Source organism: Aythya ferina, assembly GCF_964211825.1.
Source record: "Aythya ferina genome assembly, chromosome: 10".
In the NCBI taxonomy this organism is placed as follows: Eukaryota; Metazoa; Chordata; class Aves; order Anseriformes; family Anatidae; genus Aythya; species Aythya ferina.
Window position 1 is genome coordinate 17,652,140 of NC_140306.1, and position 23,964 is coordinate 17,676,103.

At 37.5% G+C, this 23,964-nt stretch overlaps 1 protein-coding gene across 3 annotated transcripts; it reads left to right on the top strand.

Moving 5' to 3' along the window:
• Window positions 1-2,003: 2,003 nt before the first annotated feature.
• Window positions 2,004-22,703, top strand: TSEN2 (tRNA splicing endonuclease subunit 2). Of its 3 annotated transcripts, XM_084530573.1 has the most exons (13): window positions 2,004-2,122; window positions 7,937-8,114; window positions 12,654-12,849; window positions 13,849-13,930; window positions 14,782-14,818; window positions 16,580-17,120; window positions 17,237-17,314; window positions 17,896-17,946; window positions 18,944-19,082; window positions 20,460-20,496; window positions 21,149-21,260; window positions 21,854-21,943; window positions 22,414-22,703. In XM_084530573.1, exons 3-13 carry the CDS (start codon window positions 12,676-12,678, stop codon window positions 22,471-22,473), a joined length of 1,401 nt encoding a protein of 466 aa, XP_084386699.1. In that variant the 5' UTR covers window positions 2,004-2,122; window positions 7,937-8,114; window positions 12,654-12,675; the 3' UTR covers window positions 22,474-22,703. The 3 variants fall into 3 exon arrangements, with proteins under 3 accessions (XP_084386699.1, XP_084386700.1, XP_084386698.1); XM_084530572.1 differs by lacking the exons at window positions 2,004-2,122; window positions 7,937-8,114 and adding an exon at window positions 12,304-12,530; XM_084530574.1 differs by lacking the exons at window positions 2,004-2,122; window positions 7,937-8,114; window positions 14,782-14,818 and adding an exon at window positions 12,299-12,530 and having other exon boundaries at window positions 13,849-13,937; window positions 16,550-17,120.
• Window positions 22,704-23,964: the final 1,261 nt, after the last annotated feature.

The window sequence follows — 23,964 nt, forward strand, 5'->3', positions numbered from 1 at the left end:
ACTTTCAAATCCTAAGATTTTTGCAAGAATCAATGGGTATTTACTTTGTATGATTTCTACAGCAAGCAGAAATTGTGAAAGGGCTGATAAATGCATATGACTGTCCTGTGTTTGGTGACAATAGGCACATAGAATTGTGTCTATATGAAGTGACACTGACTACTGTAGATAGGATGGGGGACATTGGAGAATTTTATTTTATTTTATTTTATTTTATTTTATTTTATTTTATTTTATTTTATTTTATTTTACATCTAAAAGCCTGAAAAATTTAGCTTGGTTTCTGGAATACAGGATCAGATTCTTTCAGGATTCTTGCATGCACCCAAAAGTGTAGAGTTTGAAAGGTCAAATTAGGTCTTCAAATTAACCCACACGATGCCCCATATCAGCAAACATTGCCCTCAGTGACCAATCTGGCACTTACAATGACTTTGTTTAGGTGTGATTGATTGAAACTCAGTAAACAATTCTGTTTGAAGTTTCAGGGGATGAACTGTAGTCAGCAGTTCACTCAGAGTTATGTTAACTCACCTGGTTGAGGAGGAATAGAAAAGTACAATTTTTAATTGGTCAGCTGATATGAGCAAAGTACAACTCTGCTGAAAAAGAAGTTTAGAGTACTAAGTTTAGAGTTGCCCTTAATTTAAACCAAACAGCATATTTACCAACAATTATGTATGGGACTTGGGGAACTTCTCAACATTAACCAATTTAGTCTTTCAACACTTCTGAAAGCCAGATTATATGACAGAGGATATTGTGTTCTTTAACAATGTAATGAACACTTTATGCTGGCTATATCCGAATTATTTTCTCTATTAATACATTCACTCAACAAGATAGTATCAGGAGGGAAAAGCTCAGTATAAACTATAGTTCTGTAAACAGCATTGGTGGACACACATACTTTCAAGAGGAAAGTAGAACCGTTCTTTTAAAAGGTAGACCTCTTGGATGTCTCAACTTAGAATAAGGAAACTGAGTGATAATCTGCTCAGAAAAATTGCACCAACAGCCCAGAAGGTATCTAAAACATCTCCTTTTTTTTTTTTACCAGCTGGTTATCAGGTTGTTGTCTGGTGATATTAAACATTTGGTAAGAGAGATCAGTTTTGAACTATTTTATCTATTACATATTGAGATTGATACTTTTGCTTTAAAAGTGCTCACCACTCATCAGCCTTCCAAAAGGGAATAATAACAGTTGCAGTCCTGCTCTTGGATTGACAGGCAAGTTTATAGACAAGAAGATGAAATCCCAACTCCACTCCTAGTCTCAAAATACTGCGAAATTCAACCCTGCTAAAGTTATAAAGCGTGAAGCAAAAACTGAAAGATGCTTTCAAAAAGACAAGAAAAGGTATTCAGATGAAAGGCAGCTTTATAGGCTTGGCAGATGGCTATCGAAAAGTTGTTTCTAAAAAGAAAGTTAAGCTAAGGCACAGTAAGATGAATAAGCTGACACCAAGAGTGGTGGTTTATTTAGTATACGTAAGTCTTGCTTTTCAGTCTGCTGTCTTAATCTATGCTGTTCTTGTGCCTAAAAATAAACCTCCTCCCACGGTAAAGAAAATTGTTTACTGGCAGTTGGGCCTGATTTAAGAATTAAAAAAGAAGGAAACATTAGTTGCATTTCTGCAGAAAGCACTTAATCAGCAAATATGAGTTCCTTCAAAATCTCAGTATGTTTAATTCTCCTTCCTTTTACTAAGCAGTCTTCCCCTTCAAGCCTCAATAATTTGTTTCCCAACAAAAGACAGAAATAGTTCTAGAACAGCTTTTACTAATGTTTACTGTGGCATATCATGCTTATAAAGTCTTTTTTAATATGTAACCATTTAACTTCTCTTGGCAAGATAAATTCATGGTGATACAGATATTTTGTAAATACCATACTTACTTAGCATCTGAGTCAGAACTGATTGTAAAAGAAATTACATTTGTAATAGACTTGTTTTTGCAGTGTAATAAGGTATATTAAGCAAAAATTTTTAGATGAGCTAGAGCTGAGTGTTCGGTATGTTCTTTATGGTACAGATGGCAACTATGTGCCCTGCACTGCTGTGAGGGTATTTCTGGGGTCATCAGCCATCCCATGGGGAAATGAGTCAGCAAAAGCGTAAGTGATTTCAACACTTCTGTTATAAATTCCATAGATTAGTAATATGAACTTTACAAAAGTTTTGCTAATTTGGGACCTGTGAGACTTTCCACTGAGTAACTTTAGCTTTAAAAAAGTATACACAGCACCATGATATTTGCATTAAAGCAGTGTTAGGGATTGAAGCAGGAACAAGATTTTACTTTGCTGTTGTATGGCTGCACTTGAAAACAATTCCTGCCTTAGGTTAAACCTTAGCCAAGGCAAGACACAACTAGCTATTATAGGCTAAGTGAATGAAGAACATTAAGGTTCTGGGGACATTATTGAGACAGAAAAATGTGTTTATACCACAGTTTAGAAGCTACAAAAGAACTTTAAAACATAATGATAAATAAAAGTTAGATAAACCTAAAATAATTGTACAAATAAGTAATACTAGGTAGAAAACTTATACCTCTAGGTGAAAAGAAAGCTAAAGAAGCAGTTTTCACAACAAAAGAAAAAGAGGTATTAGAGGCCTCTAGGATCTGATAAAAGAATAAGAAAAGCATGCATGGTTTAAACTGTAACATTCTTCAGGAGCATGCACAAAAATTTCTATCTGATCAATGGCAAAAGGGAAGTAGGGATACCAATGGGCTTACCAATGGTCAGGAAAACTGGCCTGCTAAACCAGGAAGACTAAGGAGCATTGTGTCTGCAGCTGTCAGTAGTGTAGGTAGTAAAGTTCAGATGTCATTGCATGACTGTGGTCTGTTTAACATAATGAATGTCTCTTTATATGGCTCTAGAGTTAGACTTCAAAATTGCAGCTACACCCTGACAGCAACCGGCAGGTAACACAAACATATGTGGAATGCAAATGTGAAATAGATGTGTCCTGGGGACAGTTCCTTCACAATATTTTTTTATTATCATTCCCCAAATGACTAGTTCTATATATCATCTCACAATGATTGTGTCCATCAGGGTGGGCAATAGTATGGCAGAACAGGAATTTTTATTCCATTGTTCCAGGCATCCTATATATTAAATTAATGCAATTATATCTAGAACAAATTTAGCACATGTATGTTGTTCCAGATGTTAACCACTTTAAAAAGCATACACACGAACCCTTTCAGAGGTGTACTCATCAGGGTACCCTCTGGTTACAAGCAATTTTCCCAGTCCAAGATCCAAATACATAAAGCAGTATCCTAAAGGCAGTTTGCAGAATTGTGATTCTCCTACGGGACTTTGTGGGTACAATGCAATGAATGGAACATATTCATCCGTAGACGGAGTTCCATCTGTGGCAGGTCGAAGGCGTTAAGCAATTCGAACATCCCTCATTTTTCTCTAATGTTTCAGGACACAACAGAATAGCAATCACATATATTAAATGTGATAAACGTTGAAAGCCAATACATTTTAGATCAGTAAATTGCATGTGTAATTTGTATCTGCTATTGTCAGGGAAAGGCTATGAGAAATGGGATGGGGGGCAAGCTTTATGCACGCTATGTATCTGTATAATTTTGCTGGGACTTTGAATATATGTTAATGATTTGCTTGCCTGTATTGACTTTTTTACGAATCTGAATGCCAATAACTAGTAGTCATGTGTTCATCAGCTTCTGTCTTTGTGATATGAAATCCAATCGGGTCATTAATCGCACAGTAGGTTTCATGCTGCATTACAATGACAAGCTCATTGTTATTCAGATGCAGCCACCCATATTGCTTGGCTGCATGCCTCTGTTCTGGATTTATATAAGAAGGGTTTGAGCAAAAGAACTGTAGGTTGGTGTACATTTTATCATGTGTGAAAATAATCTTGCAGAAACGTATTCTAAGGTATTAATTTGGCTACTAAAAAAGCTATGACTTTTACCTCATGCCAAGCAATGTGCAGAAGTAATCTTGAGGTAAAAGCTCAGTGAAGACCAAGCACTTCAAGGCCAGCTCCAAATGTGGGTTTGGATAATAGCTCAGTTACATCATGTTAAAAATAAAGTGCTTAGTCTTCTCTTTTAACGTCAGAATAGTTCTAATAGCTCTAGTTTTTCACCTGTTTCAAGGTGAAAAAGCCTGCATTTTAAGCAATGAAAACAAAGTCTTCTGTACTATGGTAGCTTCTGTATTAGTTTGTCCATCCACAAGTCAAATGCAGCATAAAATGCCACTCTTTCAGAAGGTTAGCAGAGGTCATTTTCAACCACCCATACATCCTCTGAGACTCAAAGCACCGTTTACTGGTTGTACTGCTCAGAAAAAAGCCTGACCAACTAGTTCTGTCCTGTTTCTGCCTCTTTAGTTTGCTGTTAATATGATCTTACTGACATGTTCATATTAACACAGTCACCCCTTTCAGTGACCATGGTCATGATCAGCGTTAATATGCTCATGTTTTCAATTCTTAGAATAATGTAGAAAGTCTTTCTGGACCAGCTCCTTCCATTTTGCCCTGAAATTTCCAAATTATATCTTTCTTATAGAGCCCTTTCCTACTAAACACTGTTCAAATCCCACCCAACAGACCTGGTAACATGCTGTAAAGACGTCTACTTTAGTTGAAGTAGCATGCCTATATCAGCATGCAGTTTTAAAGGACTTGTGATAGACTTACCCATTCTAGTTATAATCCGCCACAGTCATCTCACTTACAGAAGGTGTTTCTTAGACAAACTATTGGTAAACTATTCCAGATCAACAGCATTGCTTTTTTATTCAGTGAAAGTGAGGCCAGCCATTTTTAAAGTGGTGCTATTGATCCTTCTATTTTTTTGCTGAATCATATTTTAGTAACAATAACCAGGAGCAGATATCATCAGTGAAGTCTCTGAGCCTACCATTTACCTCTGAAACTTTGGTTTCTAAGCCAGAGATCTGCTGTGTAGCTAAGTCAGTGAAGATGCATAGCAAAAGAGCAAAAATGACACATTCTCCTCCAGTTCCTTGAAGTATATAAGATGTCCTCAAGGCCCAAGTCCTGGTAGCCTCCATGAAGCTCACTACATATACCAGTACAGCTGTCCTTTATGTGTATTGACACGTAGAAACTAGGTTTTCCTATTCTGTACTTCCTTTTATGATTTTTTTTTTAATCTAAAAGCTGGATTTCAAACTCTACTGTGCCTGCAGTTATAATCCTAAGGGAATCCAATTGCTGGCTGTTTGTACCTTACTCATTGTTCAAACAGGCCCACATCTTGTAATGGCTCTGTGCAGGGAACTGGCCTATTTGGTACAGCTTGGCCTGTCCTACAGAGGCAGAACTCTTCTATGTTTCTAACATGATTACACCAAAATTTGCTGTAGTTACTTCAGCTGCCACCATAGAACAGGCAAGGCCAAAATAGGTTAAAGTACTTCTGTACGAAGCCTACAGAGTTTTGAAAGTGTACCTAAAAAGCAGCCCCTCAGCTTGATATTCCACTTCTTCAGTCCAGGGGCAAGCCTCGTCCTGTGCATCCAGTAACAGCTGTACGACAAACCTTTAGCCCAATGTTCACTATGGCTAAGACACCAAAAGAAACAGAGCCCAGCAGGTAACGCGGAAATGAAGAAAAGGATTTAATCTACACTTGAGTTCAAAAGGTACAGACAGAGGTAATGAACAGAACACAGGAAGGGCAGGGACAAATGAGCCAAGGAACTCTACAAAGAAGTACAAATGAGATACTAAGCCATTATAAGTTGCTCCCTTAGTTTATGATAGGCAATTGTTTGCCTTTGTGTGCTCATAAATGCATTTAAAACAAACAGAACATTTCCTAGTATAGGCCATGGCACTGGTTTTTGTGTATGGGTTGTGTTTTTTTTTTCCTGGTAAAAGTTTTAAGAATAGCATAGGTATATTAAGATGCTGACATGAAAAACTCAACAAAAGAGCTACAAACCTTTTCCTGTTATTAAAGAAACGGAAAGTAAATATTCAGGATTGGGAGATATTCCATAAGAGGATGTTCTGTTGTTTTGTATTTGAAACCATATATACTTTTGGCAGCAAATTGATTTATTTGGCTTATTTCAATTCTTAAAAAATGTGATGATTTAGAGATTCATCCTGATTTGCTTGTTGTTTTGTTCTTTTTTCAGTTATGAACCTGGATAGCATTTTGGAAGACGTTTGAGACACGTTTCAGATAACATCTGAATCCCAATAGTATTATTTGTGTCCTTAGTGGCAGATAGCTATGTTAAAGCATGCTCCTGGATTAGAGAGTGTTGAGATTAAATGGAGTGTAACCAACTTTTCATTTTGCTGTATAATAAAAATTAACCTATTTCTGATTTCTTAATATTGCAAATGAGCTAAAAGTGTTGGAGACAAATTCAGTTTTAGATGTTATACACACATCCACATGAACCATAAATCGCTAGTATCTGGTCTGCATGTGGTCCTGAAAGTTGTCTTTAGACGGTCTGATATACAGCATTCTCTAAAATCTATTCTATCCCTACATTTAATATAACTGGCAATGCATAGGAAACCAGAAGAAGAAAAACAGTGAAAAAAAGTCTCTCTTCTGGGTTATTCCTAGAATGGAATTCAGCTCAGGATAAACTAATGTTAAGTAACACCTTCATTTCAGCTCCTTGGAATTGCCTAGTACTTGAACTATAAATAATTAAAAAGTATATAAAAACATCATCCATAAAAACATCATGGAGGATATAAGCAGGTACCTCCACTCGCAGTGTTACAGGTAACCAGGGAAGTGAGTAAGAATGCTACCAATTTGGCATAACAAGATGACTCTCCAGATATGCCGAGGCAAATGAGCAGAGTGATGACAGAGATGCTCGTCTGCCAGCACACGCAAATAGATATTTGGAGTCGTAGCCTGGTGCTTTCCATGAGCGCTGCACTCACTATTTTGGCAGGAGATGAGCACGCACTTAAGATGGAGTGCAAACCCTGCTGTTCACAGTTGCCATAAGGGTCCCTTGCACAGCCAAAGCAGTGAAAAGCATCTTCAGTAAACGAATACCAAGGCCAAAAGGCTGTCTACAGACAGTTTGTTCAAAATTGTGAGCATAAAAAAGAACATGTGCTCAGTTACCAAAACATATGTCCACATGAGCATAACTGTGTTTCCCAGCACTCATTGGAGAAGTAGGTAAATATTGGCTACCACTATTTGAAGAGAAATGCTATGAGCAAAGCTAGTATTGAACAATTAATTATTCAGGCATACCTAAACAGTTGAGCCACTGTTTTTGGCATCTGCATGCATGTGAATGCAAGAAGAACTGTGTGCATAAAAGCTTGAAGCCAAACTGAAAATAAATAAATAAATTAATTAATTAATTAATTAAAAATATTTCCAATTTTTCCAACTGTTTACTCCTGCCAGTTAATTCAAAGCACATAAAATTGGGGGTGAGGTGGGGGGAGGGGGGTGGAAGGTAATTAAGAAATGCAATGTTGTAAACAACAGAGAAATAATATTCAATATCTGACTGATCTGATAGCCTTCTAGGTCCTTTTTCTGAATGTGGTTTAATGACTATTAGATGCATGAAGTAAAAGGGGTTTTGTGTGTGTATGTTTTGCATTAGATTCAGTGCCTTTTTATATAAAGACCCAGGCACACAACGTCACTAGTATGAAAGTCGGTCTTGTCTTTACAACTTTCAGTGGAGCGTAGCACTTTTTGTGCATTTTGCACAGGGCAACTGCGTTCATTGAAGTTGTGACTGAAAATTGCTGAAATATGGACATCTAGTGGAGACAGCTAATTATTACAGTTTACCTTCCAATGGAAATACACCCCCCCCCAAGTCCCCCCCCCAAAAAAAAAATAATAATGAAATGGCCTGTTCCTGACTGTCTTGCAGGAGCCTGGAGTTTTGTCCTTACCCTTTGCTGCCTGGCCACAGCACAGCTGCATGCGGTGAAGGTGACGCAGTCAGAACTTGGCAAAATAGAAGCTGTGCGTCACTTAACTTACCTAGGTGATTGATGGAGCAGAAAAACTAACGACCCATGAAGGAACAAATGTTTCTCAAACAAAAGGTAAATAAATCTGATAATGGAGCTGTAAGGATGGGTGAAAATCAGAGGTTGTAAGTGCCCTTAAATCCCCCTGAAACTGCAGCCTCAGACCTTCTGCATGAATTTCTATAGGGAGAAGAAAAGCAATAACTTTGGGAGTGTCGAAAGCTGTGATGCAGAGAAAATTAATGTTTACATCATTTTTAAATGCATACAGTTTGTAATACACATTGAGAGCTAGCTGAGGACAAAATTGCAAAATGCATTTTATTGTAAGTGCACTGCAATGGCTGAAGAGAGCCCCCAGGTCATACTGACAGGATGGCACGTCAGCTGGATCCAACGGTGCCCTAAGAATTCCTCATCAAGGTTTGTTTAAAGTCCGAGAATACAAAATCATTTTCCATTAAGTATGATATCTACATAGTCATTTTTAGTATTCTCTTTTCTCATGCTATTCGCTTTATTGCTGTCCACCTTGGAATTTCTGCTACTATGGGATTTCTTACTGGGCTGATGCTTGGCCAATATTTGTCCAACTTCTCTTTTTTTTTGTCCGCTGTGAAAACTGTCTGAAACTAAGCAGAAACTAACCTCAATTTATTTCTTTAATAAACAAAATTAAGATACTGCATATTAATAAAAATGAAAAGTATTCCCTTGTTGGTTTTCTTTTTTTTTTTTTTTTTTTAAGTTTCCCAAAACAGTCCCATATCTCTGTCAAAGTTAATGTAACTAGAATTTCCATGGGAATTTGTGTTGATCTGGGGAAACTGGAACTGGCTAATGTAAATAACTATAGCCCATCCCCCAACTACTGTTCAAATCACCTTGTGAGAAAGAAATGGGCTTTATTTAAAAGCAAGTGTCAAAATATTTTTCGTGGACTACAGCTAGCATGGGATACAAAAACTTTACAGGAACATTCTGTGGAAAACAGAGACAGAAATGAGTCTAATGACAAATCATGACTTAAGTTTCATGAAACTCTATTAAAAAACTGGTTTTTTGAGTTGTATGGAGTCCAAAATTAACAAAAGACACTACTAGGACATCTCATTCTTTTACAATTTTATGACTAACTTCCTTGAGAAGATGCAAGAAAATGCTACATAGGCAAATATTTTTACAGACTGACATTTCTGTTTCCTTTAATAAGCCTAAAAATGTAAAATACGTCTTTAAGAAGTACCTAGCCTGTATGTTTCTGCTGAGATGGCACTGGGAATTAACTTCCCAGCCCCTTGAAAAAGTCCCCAAACATCCAGAAAACAACCACCTTTGATAACAAAACTCTCCAGCACCTTCTGCATATGGCAACTTAATTTTATTGTCAGTAGAAGCTTCACAGCATGAAAATAAGTTAATATTAGGTGTTAAATATCGGTAAATATAATATTAAATGAGTTCTCATTGTATGAATAGAATGTGTTTTATCTAATGGTACTAGGCAAACTCTAATACAACTGCTATTGTGGAAGGACACAATAACATGCAAAAAGATTGAGAATACATGATTGGAAATGCTTATGATTTTAAAGGATATTTTTCAAATATGTCATCACTAAGAGTTTAATTAGTCAGATAGTGAGAGCCTGTCTTTCCTTTGTAACTGTTTTTCAGTTCTACTCCTCAACCACTGGCTAAGAAATTCTGCACCAACAGAAGCTAGCAGCTTCCCCCTAGAAAGACATACTGTTAGTTCAGAGGGACAACCACATATGAACTGGTACTAGCATCCCCAGATAGGATATTTGGCAGGAAATCATGAGTATGGCAATGTGAACAACAGGACATTCAGAGCCAGGCAATGGACAGCTGAAAACTGCACAGCAACTGCAAGAGTGTTAACATTTGAAGCAATGTACGTCTAGTTGTTCTCATTACAATTTGGAAAAGAGGGTTATATCAGACTTTTCAGAAAGCTGGTGTTGGTTTTGGACCTTAATTTGATACAGGATAACTAAGCTCAGTATCAAGAAATAGTAAGTAATGGAGTACCCCACATTAGAAGCAATGAATCAGCCACAGACAACACAAAATAGGCTATTCTCACAAAGATACTCTTGAGCCAAAAGACTGTAAAACAGGAATGGAAATCTGAGAGATGATTTAACAAAAGGTATGGGCTTTCAACCTCCGTAGGGCAGTATAGAGTACTGCAGTTTCTGTGGCACTTCAATGAGATCAGAAAACCTCCTGAAAGGATAAATCCTGAAAACTGCCATGAAAGTGATCTTCGGTCTTCTTAGTACTGTCCCTTGTCTCAAGGCAGGATCAACTTTACTTGAACTGTTCTTGAAATATGCTTGTCTAGCCTGCTATTAAAATTTCCAGCAATGGAAATAATCCTATCCTCCTAGATAAAGATGGAGTTGACCTTCTCTCCTAAGTACAACATTATTTTGCAATGTAATCTAATGGTCATGCCTTCTATAATGACCTGTTTTGTCAAATTTACATTTTCTAGACTGAGTTATTTCAGTCTTTCCTCACATGTCACTCTCATCACTCTCTTCTCGACTCTGTCCAATTGCTCTACATGAGCAGTTCTTCTAACTAGACACGCTTCAGCTGAGATTCCATCTCATGCAGAAGAACTATGAGTTACTTCATGTCTTGGATATGACACTCCTGCTTATAAATGCCAGTGTAATACCTTTTTTCACAACAATATGACATTTCTGACACATTCCCAATTTGTGATTGACTATAATCCTCAGGGTTCACTTTTCAGACCTACTGCCTAGTCATCTAGCTGCTGCCTTGTCATTGCTGTCTCATCATAAAAAGAGAAATCCAGACATTCGTGAAAGCATCTGTACAATCACTGATATTCTAAAAAAATATATATATATATTGTCATGACTCGTCTTAAAGAGAGCTTGTCCTTCAGATAGCAAATATTCTGGCTGAAGAACAATCTGAACTTATAATCAGAAAAAGAAACAAGAACAGATACGTATTCTGCATATTCAGTTGAATAAATTAGTGTGATTTAGTTAATTGACTGAATAGCGTATACTGTGGTTTCCCTCTCAAGGCTGTATGAAGATAATGAGATGTGGAGAAAAGCAACTGACCTATAGTTTTCTGATGTTTTGTCTACTTTTCACTCTAATGTACGTCTCATTGTAATACGTCTGCACAATGAGAGAATATAGACATATCTATCCTAGATATGGTCTACTTACATATAAGACTGACTTGATTTGACAAAATTTCAAGGAATTTTGAAACCAAGTGTTATCATTGATATTTGCGTATTTTCATGTTACCTAGAATAGTTTAGCTCACAGGTATTTTAATGGTAAAGTTCTAAGAATGAACCTGAAATTATCAGAGCTATGTACTTTGGAGACAAGAATATAACAGGGCCCTCTGTGGTTTACCCTCAATGCTTTGTATGTGAATCAATGTTCAAGATAAATAAGCACTCATCAGGTGGTATGTAAAGTAGATCTGCATGGGAAATAACTAAGAATACTTGCTTGGTATTCTCATGTTTTGCTCTACATTTCTTGAGTAGCCTTATAACTGTCACTCCCCTCTCTGTGCCTCATGAGTCTGTCTGTAAAATGGGAATAAAAGATGAAATACCTCATCCTAATGATGTGGTTTTACAATTTTCCATCAGTACATTCACTGATCTCCTCACTGAAAATCAGATGGACTTCCCTACCGAGAGTCTGTCCCCCACAAACCAAAATGTCTTGGTCCTTTATTGGACAGGGGTACCTCACAACGTAACCCCTGAGCAAGAAACGGTAGTTGCGCTGTAACTGCGTGTATGACGGTGAATTTGATGAGGCCAAGACGTGTTGATTTCATCAAAAACACAAAAAGGGATGTTTGCTTCTTACTACCAACTGAAAATGCTTCGCATTTTATTCTTTTTTTTTTTTTTTTTTTTTAATTACACTGCCATTTCCTCCTCAATTCAACTCTGGTAATAAGCTGCACAATCACCTCTGTTAAATTGTGCAAGTAGCATTGCATTATCCTAGGCAGCCACATGAGTCACCGCAAAGTCAAGGGTTTGTCACAGCGCCAAAACCAACCGCTTCAAGCTGAAAACGATCTTTTTCCCTTACCTCCCACAGCTATAAAGTTCCACCCACCCGTGTATCTCAGCCGCCCCTCATTATGAAGATCATCACTCATTTCAGTAACAGGCGTTCCACACAAAACGCCGACTTTTTCGCTTTATTGAACCGGCAGCACGGGCTGTCGGGCAGCCTGCGGGCACTCCGGCAGCACCCAGGCCGGCAGCAGCCACCCCCGAGCGGAACACGCTTCCCGCGGCCGCCATTTTCCCTCCCCTCACGCCATTCCCCCCCTCAGCCTCCGCGCAGGCGCAGCGTCCCGCGGGGCGGGGGCTCGGGGCGCTGCCTCACGGCGCCCGGCGGCGTGCGCGGCCTCCCCACGCTGCGGAGGGTGCGGGCGGGCGGCGGGGCCGGGCAGGGCTGGGCGCTGTGTGTGGAGGGCGGCGGCGTGGGGGGTAGCGTAAAAAGGGGTGAACTTTCACTCTTCAATATGCTTTGTTTCCGCTTTTTTTAGGAGGAAACGTTAATAGTAGGAAATGGCAGAAGCGGTTTTCCGTCCCCCGAGGAGGAAAAGAAGAGTGTTTGAGTCGTACGAAGCCCCCTTTCCCGTGGATGTAGGTGGGGAGGATTTCAGAATGTGCCAGGCTGAAATTATGAACAACAATGTTATTGTGAGGAACCCCGAGGACATTGAGCGGCTCTATAACAAGGTGGTGTACAGCTTCTGCACAGTACCTCTAGTGTGTAAGCACAGGTAGAGCCCGTAGAGCATAATGTTTGTTTAAAACCTGCCTGCCTCATGCTGCCCTGCACTGTTAACCTCCATTAACACACCACATCTCCCTCCTCTCCAGACATATGTACAAAACATACTTTCTGTAACAAATACAGAAAGTATTTCATCCTTAACCCAGCAAATAAATACTGGAATGAAGTGACATGAGCAAAAACAAACAAAAGTTCATGTCTGTTATGTTTGTTTGTTTTTTCAATGCTTATGCAGTCTTGCAGAAGCACTTCCTTGTTTTTAAAGCTCAGAAAGTTGGAATATTGATGTGTTATAAATGCTTGTAAAATTCCTTTAAGCTCAGAGTTTATTGAAGTTACTTCTTGAGTAATATGAGCTCTGAGCCCTTTATGTCTGAGTACTGTTTCATCACCATTCTTAAGCTGTAGTTTTATCCATCTCTGTTTTCTGTTACACATTGTCACACATCAGGTGCCTTCTGCATCTGCTTTCAACAGTCTGCTTAGAGATGTCATCTGACAAATATTTGAAATTGAGGAAAAAGACACAAAACTCCCCTGGTTGAAGTTTTGAGTGCAAGAGTACTGTGCATGGGTTGTGCTTTCCCATTAAATCTACTTTGATTTTGGAGGCCTCATCCCAAATTGAGACTGGCCTGTGTCAGGCACTGTACAAAGGTGGAAAAAAAAAATGTAGGCCCTGGTTCAGTGAAGCTCACTAACACAGGGACAACAGATCACTGTAGACCAGCTCTGACTGCAGCCCTTCACCAAACTGGCACAAGAGGCTGTGCTATCAGGCTAGTTATCAGAAGCTAAGCAAAAAGCTTTAGGCTAAGATTACATGCTTAAGATTTCAAATACTTTTTTTCAACAGATGAGGGCAGTAAATATTCTGTCACTTGAATAAAGGTTCATTTTTGTCTGATGATAAAATAAAGATTTTTTCCTTATCTTTGAAGGGTTATTTTGGAAAAGGTATTCTTTCGAAAAGTCGACCAGTGTACAGCATTTCCAATCCTTACCTGGTTTCTAAATGGCAAGGTAAATTGTGCCCATTTGTACTTTATTCACTAACTAATAATACTTTTGATTTCTCTTCACTTGTTGAAGATATACATGTATATCTTCGTATATACATATATATTATATACAATGTATATAATATATATTATATATAGTATGCAATAATATATAATATACGTCATATATATACATATATACTTCATATATTATATACATGTATAAACAGCACACAGAGTCTGTCTGTTGTGCCAGATCAAAATCCATCTATTCCCATATCTTGTCTCTGATGATGGCCAGTACAAGATTCCCAGAAAAAATACGTATGTTGATATCTCCCTAGCACATTCTTCTAACCTCCACTGATTTGTTTTGGGACTCTGTTAAGTAAAGGTGTATTCATTGGATGTGTCTTCCCATAACTGTCCAGTTTTTCTAGGTTTTAATCTGCAGATTTAGTGTCCATGAAATCATGAGGCAAGGATATGTGAAAACTGTCTATCTACTAGTTGCTAGTAGTTGCTGGTGTGCTCTTGGTTCCTTAGAGAAAGACTGTCATGCTTTATCCATCTGTTCCATGACAATTAAGTCTACACAGACCTTACTGGATTTTATAATATCCTTGCAGAATTGTCTTTTTAAAAGCTGGAGAGAAATAGTTTATTTAGTTACCCTGTGTAGACCACTTCATCTTCATTACCTCTGCACCTTTTCTAGTTCACATGTGTCCTTAATACACGTAGGACCAAAATGGCACAGTATTGAAAATGTACTAATAATTGAAAATTATTAGGCTGTAGATTATCAATGATCAAAATGTCATGAAAACTTTTTAATGTTGATGAAGCAATGTACGATTTTTCTTAATACAGGTGCTAATGTAAACATGCCTATAATTACGTCAAAAAAGTAAGTCAACTTATATTCTTTACAAGAATAATATCGTATGTAGAAATGTAGAAGGTAGGAGTTCCTATTTAGTGTTTTATCTTATTATTTTCAGGTGATGACTTCTATTTCTTTCTGTTGTATTTCAGTTATAAATTACATTTGAAAAAAATGAAATAAATTAGATAGTTTGTTTTTTTCATGTAAGCTTATATATATTAAATGCTAAATAGAAGCCAAGATTGAGTGCATGCATAGTAACATGGTAATTAATTCACAGTAGAAAGCATAGCAAACTTCTTCCTCAGTTGAGGAAGAGAAGGAAATTTCTGGGGCTGACTTTAAAATTTTTTCCAATTTCTTAGTGAATTAATACAGAGCTGAAACAGCTCTTGAATTTTATATTACATAAATGCTTTACCTTTTTACCATAGTCTCTGTTAGCGTTGACAGTTTGTCCATATAGCAAAGCAGCGTGGAGTCACGTATTTATTTATTTCTGCTTAAATAATGTATGATCTAATCATAGCATGCATATTGTGTTTGCTTTTATTCTGTGATGACATGATGACAGAGTAAAAATACTATATAATGTAAAGTTCAACTTCTTCAGTCTTCAACTTTAGGTAAAAACGTAGTAGCAACATTACTACTACTACTACTTGCAGAAACACTTGCCATGCTTATGAGTCTACTTTGTGACTGCTTGATGTGTTAGCAGATAGAGCTGAGCATTAGTGGAAGTATCATTGCACTGGTGCAGAAGGTGCACTGTGTCTGTCTCAGTAGATTGGAAGTGCTAATTAAATGGTAATTAAGTCATTGAACAAAGAGGAGTCTGTTTTTGTAACAAAGTACAACACTGAATTATATGGCTTTATTATGAGACTTCAGAGAGGATTGGTGCTTTGTGTTGACACATGAAATTTGTGTTTAATTGCTTTTGCAGTTCAGCATTACCTGGTCTTATAATTGCTGTGTTAGAGTTTTGTTTTGAGAAGTAAAGCACGTTGTACCATAATTGTCCAGGTTTGATTAAGGACAACTGTGCTCAGCTACCTGTAACTTTCACAGAGAGATTAATGTCTTGAACTGGATATTAATGCTATCTTCAAGTTGAGAACTAACATCTAACATCTGGGATTATGGTAATTATTAGAAACTGTAAATCACATTTACAGTTTTCAGCTAATAAATCACTGTGGGATTATTGCTATTCCTCAGAGATGAGAGGAATTTGGTTTAAAAGTTTTCAAAAGTAGTTAAAGCCATGTTTGAAGATAACTGTTCTCAGTGGTTAGCTGTGTAATAGATGAAGTATTTAAGAGCTCTATATTCAAATTCTTTGTTGCAGTTTTTAATCATGCGAACTCTGATACTAAGATGTTTTTTCAGGGAAGTAGTACTTAAGACTTGTGTGGACGAACTGAGTTTTTGCTTGAAGTTTCTGCTTCTTGAAACTGTATCAGAGTAGTTCTCCATGTGGAGTTCTGGTGTAGCATTCTGTAGCCCTGTTTGTTGCCACAGAAATTTTAAAAGTCAAAACAAAGCCAAAGAAAGTAGCAAAATCTTGGGTGTTCCTTCTTGTCTGAAGTGTTCGGAGGAGTGGAGTGCCCTCTCGTGTTTTATGGGGCAGTTATTGGGATGCGTGTTCAGATTTGTTTTGTGAACTGTGTTGAGTCTTCCTTTGTCTTTTTTTTTTATTTAATACACTTGTTTTTAGGGTATTAATTAGAGGCTGTAATGCTCTAGAACTCTTCATTTATTTTGCCTGTTTACTAGGTACCAGTGTCGTGTTCAGTGGGCTAAAAGTATTCTGCAAGAGCAAGGACTTGATGACTGCTCCATTACTGAAATTCTTAAAAATTACACTAAGCCTCTTGAGTTGCCACTTCTGGAAAGGGAGGGAGCTGAGCAAACTGGTGATAGTTGTAACAGCACGGGCCCAAATGCAGAAAATACAGAGCTTTCCAGACATTCTTCTGCAGACACTGGAAGTGTAGTAGATCCTGAGTCCTGTAGTCCTGAGTGCCATAATGAAGGCCACCAGAAGGCCTGTTCAGAAGGAGGTCCAGCTTCGGATTCCGTGGCTGCATTTGGCCCTAAAGAACAGAAGCCCGCTGACTTGAAAGAGGCAGCTGAAGTGTCTTGCCAGAAGCACAGTTTTTGTGTGCGTTGCAGCTGCAAGGCTAAGGAGAGCACTGAATGCAAATCTTGTGAGATGGTCGAGTCAACCGAATGTGCTCCAGAATATGTCTTGGTGGAGGAGGAAGACGAAAGTGGCTTATGTCCTGAAAGTGACTCTGCTCATGAGCAAGAAAATGTAAGGCTAAAGAGAGTCCTGTTCTTTCAGAGAAATCATGTAATCACTGCTAATTTAAGCATATGGTGTTTTTTCCCAGTTTAAAGTTTTAGTAATATATCAATTTTTTGTTGTAGCTTGTCAAGAAGGAAAAACTGGTGTGTAGAAAAAATCCATTTAGGATTTTTGAATATTTACAACTCAGCTTGGAAGAGGTATGTTTCAAATAAGTGGTAGTGTATGTTTTAACCACCAAAAGTAAGCATTGATATATATTACACTGTAATTTAATATCTGTCCCTTAAGTACAGGGTTCTCCCATGTCTCCTAAATATTTGGGATGTTTTGGTCATTAAACAAATTTTTGAAGAACCTGCAGTAATTACAGGAAATGTTTGTTTTAACAACAACAAAAAAAAAAGTAGGGTCCAATCCCATTTGCTTCTCCCGCTGACATCAAAGAGACCAGTTACAGGAGTTAAGTGTAGAAATATGAGGAGTATAATATTTATATAAATCCTGTTTCTATTGTGCTACTACTAAATATATCCATGTTACTTTAATACAGTGCCTTCAGGAGTCTACAGGGCGTGAATAGATTTTTTTTTTGTAGTTTTGCATTAGATGAAATTTAAAGGTTGTAAAGAAAAGGCTCAAATGAAAATTTCAGGCAACTTGTTTGTCTGATGACATTAGGATTCATGTATAAAATGAACGTGAGCCCTTGTTCGTGTGAAATATAAACTACAGGAAGAGTCTAGATACCAGTTAAAATTTACTCTGTTTATTTTTTCAGGCTTTTTTCTTGGTGTATGCTCTGGGATGTTTAACTATTTATTATGGTGAGGTAAGAGATGAGACTGACCTTGAATTAATGGGGATGCCATTGGTTTTGAACTGTTTTGGACTTAATTTTTTTTTACTGATTATGGCAGCATTGTATGCTGTTAATTCCAAAAGAGGAGAAGGCACAGTAATTCGTAAAATTTTATTATGAATATAATCTGTTTATCTGAATATTTCTGTTTTTAAAATATTGGTCTGAAAGTGTTATGTCTACCCGGACAAATGTATCTAAGCAGGGTCTTTCTGGAGAGAAAGTTTTCTCATTGTAATTTATGCAATAAATATAAGGAAAGGAAGCATGGGAGTAATAATATGGTGAATATTCTTTCTTTCCTGAAACAAGAAAATTCTGTGGCGTTTTAAGTATTAGTTTATAAATATATCAAACTACTGCTAATGTAAGGATAAAATAATTTAAACCTATGCTTCTAGTTTAAGATTTATCAGATTTCCTTTTAAACAAAAGCCTCAAGGGAGGCTGTAGCGAGGTGGGGGTTGGCCTGTTCTCCCACGTGCCTGGTGACAGGACGAGGGGGAATGGGTTTAAGTTGAGCCAGGGGAGTTTTAGGCTAGATGTTAGGAAGAACTTCTTCACTGAAAGGGTTGTGAGGCACTGGAACAGGCTGCCCAGGGAAGTGGTGGAGTCACCATCCTTGGAAGTCTTCAAAAGACGTTTAGATGTAGAGCTTAGGGATATGGTTTAGTGGAGGGCTGTTAGCGTTAGGTTGGAGGTTGGACTCGATGACCTTGAGGTCTCTTCCAACCTAGAAATTCTGTGATTCTGTGATTCTGTGATCATGAAATGATTAAAAAAATAAATGGAAACTACAGGATTCTGTCTTGTACTTAGGGATTTCACATTTTATTGCCTGAAGTTTGTTCTCTTTGCAGTGGGACTGTGATATCTGATATTTTGCTGCTGTGCTGTACTATACACGGTATTCTCTGTGTGCTGTAATATTAATATAGATGTGTTAATGCCTTTGCTTGACTTCCAGGAGCCCTTAACAATTTTGAAGCTATGGGAATTTTTCAGTGAAGTGAAGCCCAGTTTTAAAACTATTTACATGGCATATCATTACTTCCGCAGTAAGGGCTGGGTCCCCAAAGTTGGACTGAAGTATGGAACCGATCTCTGTGAGTAGCGTCCTTTATTTTGCGATTGACTTCCTTTCAGATGTGACAGCCAGTGCAAGACTTCGGTGCCAAAGATAAATTGAACAATGAGGAGCTGCATGACAGCAGAAGGCTTTGCTGCTTGTAGTTAGCAAATGACATCTTTGGCTAGACTATAGATTTGCAATAAAGTTAGGATGTGAATGAAACATAACATTACATTTGCAGTAGCTGAAGAGATAGCTTAAAAGTCCTTTTGTTTTGCATAATGAAATCAAGAATTAACATAGGATTGCAGGTTACATTTTTTTAATCATACAAAAATAATTAGTAGTGTCCATAATCCCTTACTGAGTAACTGAAAACAAGTATGTCAAGATCGTGCTGAGCTAGTCCTCTAGATTGGCATGTAGGTTTGGCTGAATTCAGCTTCCTTATTCTTAATACCCAGGGCTATGGATAGGGTTTTGGTACTGATCACCTAATGTGTATGTAAAATTTATATTAGCGTGGTCATCATTTATTTGTGTTCTAGCCTGAATGTGGTGTCTAGCATATCAATGCCTTTGGATTTGTGCCAAACAAAGTGGATTAGTTTAACACAGGCAAGTGTTCGGCCCTCTCTTGAGCTCCTCTAGTGTCTTGTTCTTTGGCAGTAGCTTCTTCGAGTTGCTACATATTGCTACGACCGTGCATAACAGATAACTTGCAAATCACGATTGCCACTGGAATGAGGTGCAGCTCATGCTTTTCCTGACAAGGTCTAAGCTAGCCAGCCGTAAAAGAAAGCCTGTGCTAGATAGTCACCTCTTAGAAGCTCATAACAAAGGGGAGACAGGAAATGTAACCATTTAGCTCAGTTAACCACAGTCCAACTTCAATGAGTCTTGTCTTTATTGGAACATATAGAAGGAAATTTTAGTGGGTCTACAGACAGAACTGTGGCAGTATTTAAGATCTTGTGCCTTTTGCCTCTCCTAAAACTTGTGGAAAATGTCCACTTCAAACAGAAATTCACTGACTTAGTGATCTTCCACTTGCATTCCAGCAGCTCAACTTCTACTGCAAAGACAGTGTTAAAAGCATGAGTCTGTTACAGAAAAATTCCATCCTAAATCCTTTTTCTCCATGGCAATTGCGAACTGTCTTTTGGCTCTGTGGTTTTTGTTTATTTTTTTTTCTACCTGCCACTATCCTGTCTCTGCTGCTCCCATGTTTTTTGTCTCTCTTCCCTCCCTCTTCGCTTTCTGGGACAACTTAACTCTGAATTCAAACGTGTTGAAATTTTGTCTTGTGTAATTAAAATTTATGAAGCATCTGAAAATATTTATGGACCCAGATATGAAACTCAGAAGGAAACTTTGATTATCTAACTCAGATGTTTCTCTCCCTTTTCAGTGCTATATCGAAAAGGACCACCCTTCTATCATGCAAGGTTTGAAGCTGATGTTTTTTATGAACTTTGTTTTAAACTAGAAAATTTCTCTCACTATTTTAGTATCTTCACTGATTTAAGACATACTCTTCACCCAAAATACTTTGCCAGATGTATTCATTTAGCAGAGGTACTAAGTCACACAATTTTATTGAATTCTTGTGACAGTAGTAAGATGTTTAAAATTAAAAGTTTCAATGCACTCAGGAATGTAATTTAATTTAATAATGATGACTTTTAAAAATATATGGTATGAATAACATGTAATTTGGTTGGAGATTTGACCCTCCAAAAAAAAATAAAAATACCCCCCGCCCCCCCCCCCAACTTTTAAGGGATGATTAATATCTTTATTCCTTAGCTAGTCAAATTTAACTCCTAAATAGTAAATTGATGTTAAGTGTCAGATTGATGTCCATAAGAGAATAGCTCCAAGTACTGGCAGAAGGGTAAGGAGGCAAAGTGCCAGTCAGTGTATTCACAATTTCATTTTTTCTCCTCTAGCTTATTACAGACTTAAGCTTCAGAGCTTACTTACTGCATGCTGGCATATTGCTTAACATGGATTTTTAGGCTCTATTCTTAAGATACACAATCTTCCTAAAACAGTAATTTTCTTTCTGTGAATTGTCCAATTTGCTTTGTTTTCCAGTTACTCTGTCATTGCTGAATTAGTGGATGACAATTTTGAAGGTTCTCTTCGCAGACCATTCACCTGGAATTCCTTGTCTGGCTTGAACAGAACAACTGTTAATGCTTCTAAGGTAATTGTGTAAGCTACCCGTTTTAAAATAACTTTGAAATGACAAATACACAATTCAGTTCCAGAGAATAGAGAGCTAGGAGCGAGGCCGGAAAGTGAATCCTTCTAGTCTGCAGAAACATGTTGAGTTGCTAGTAGGCAAACTAGTTTCATTTGTCAATATCCACGTGACTTTTGGAAAAAACTTATTAAAGTCCTGTCCCCTGTAGGAATCTTACATGTAAATGTTGCATGAAGAATAGAAAGACCTGAGGGACGCTTTTCTGGTTACCAATTCCGATTTTAAACCCGTATCCATCTATCAGGTTTCCTTTTCAACTGCAGAATTTAAAGTTTCCCAAAGACTTTTCCTGTGACAGAGCCTCATACATAATGCCTTTATTCTCATAGTCATGCTGCTCAGGTGTTTTGTTACAATTCTAGTTTATTTCATAACCTTATTGTGCTTTGATGAGGAAAATGAGATATCCAAATTGTACAGCTCTTGGTTTGCAGAAGATGTCTTGTAGAAAACATGGAATCTGCATTTCTAATTAGTCTAAAACTTGTGTAGAAAGAAACCAGATGAAAATCTTGTATTTTGTTTACCAACAGGAACTTATGTTATGCTATTTGATTAGACCATCTGATATGACTGAAAAAGAGATGTCCACACCAGAATGTTTGAAAAGAATTAAGGTTCAGGTGAGTAATTCTCTTCTTTGCCTGTGTAGTTTTGCTCTGGGGCAGCTGGACAGCTAATGACCGATCATAAGAGCCCCCTTGAACTGCTGCTTGCTTTTTAGCATGCTTTATTCTTGCATGAATAGCTGCAATAAAACAGCTAGATCCATTTGCGCCCCAAGGCAAGAGAAGTGTATGACATGCCATTTAAAAACTTTAGGTCTTCCAGTCTAAATCTGTATGTTACTGCTACTGTGAAGCATTTGCATGAGAAAATTATAACTATGGAGACTAATGTTTATGAATGTTTAAAAATGGAGAGAAGCATGAGAGGAGCTCACTTCAGGAACAAATATAGTCGTCTGTTGAAGTTTTTCAGCGGTTATATAATATATGTCAATCTGCTAAGGCTTAATCACAATCTCTCACTGATTTTAGCATTTTTTTTCCCTTTTCATTTCCATAATAGGTATTGTTGTTTTTTATTTCAGGAACTTATTGTAACTCGTTGGGTGTCTTCCCGTGAGCGTAGTGAGCAAGATGACCTTTAACTGAATGTATAAGAACTTATTTTTTAAATACATTGCCATTTTTTAACCTGATCTCACAATGAACCATTGCCTCAGAACAGTCTTTATCAACATTCAGTTGGTATGTATAAATGTTGTCTAAAATTGAGGCATATCCTATTTAGTGGAGAGAATGTTGTATTGAAAAATAATGACTGGACTATAATAATGCATATGAAGGGAGAGGAATTAAAGCTGTGTCCCAAGTCAAACTACTATGCTGTTTTCTTATAATTTATAAATTGTAAATTGTTTACAAAATGTATTATTTTGAACAGTGACTAGACTGTAGTGATTAGTAATGATGTTTTTAATACTCTGACAGATTCATGCATTAGTGCTGAATAGGCAGTATGGCTTGCAGATCCACTGAAGTCCAAAACATGGATCTCTGACTGAAAGCCTAAGCAATGAGGAATCAAACAGGTTTCTGATAATACCTCACAGATTCTTCAAAGTTGAACTGGGGAGTTGTAAGGCTCGTTTAGTTCTGTGGTTCACACAGGGACATAATTTTCTTTAGAAAAAGAGACTTAAGCTTGAAAGGGAATTTTAAAAAAAAAAAAAAAAAAAAAAAAAAAAGGCAGTAATTACAGTGAGTCAGATAACCTTTCTGTCTTTGAACTAGGCAGCACTTTATCTTCTATACTTACATGACTGTAAAAATCTCTGGCCTAAAATGATCCAAGACTTCTAAATGCTATGGAGATGCGGTGCCCTTTGTTGGCTTTTCTTTTGATTTGGCTTTTGCCTGTTGCTCTTTTCCTTTGCTGTGCTTTTTTTTCTAAATTGGCATTTATTTTCAAGTTCTCTTTAAAATTCTTTTGCCATTGAAAAGATGATGGCAAGTGATTGTTGTCTGAATATTTTCTCTCTCTCTCTTCCCACTCTCAACATCAGAACACAACAATGAACAGTAGGCATGCACAGTGACAAAAACCAAACCCTATGCCCCTCAACTTTGAAATACATTATTATTTTTTCCTCCAGTTGAACTAAATCCATGTTAATGTTGCTGGGAGGAAGGCTTGGCTTAATGATTCAGTTGGAGGCTTAGGATTTGAGATATCTATGGTACCATTCATCTTCCACTGAAAACTGACCTGGTATGATAGACTTGATGAAGTTGTACAAACTTAGATTTTGGAAGAGATTTGGTTGTTGCAGTATTTGAGCGTTGTAGGTCTTTGGAACGTAAGATCAGTCCAGGCTCTTAGGTGGCTAGACCCTGGAATTCAGTGGTCCCAACTAAAATGCTTATTTTCACAAGCAGTGCTCAGAATTGATGAATTTTTCCCAGAATGTGCAAGGATTTAAATTAATTCTGGAGTCTAAGCACCTAACAGCAATTTTAGGTGTTAGGCAGTAGGAAGTGCAGGGACGCCTTTCCTCATTTGGGTAACCTCGTAAGGACTGGGAGACTGCTTCTCCTATGGAGCGAGGCATAGGATACTGCTGAGCAGTTCTGCCATA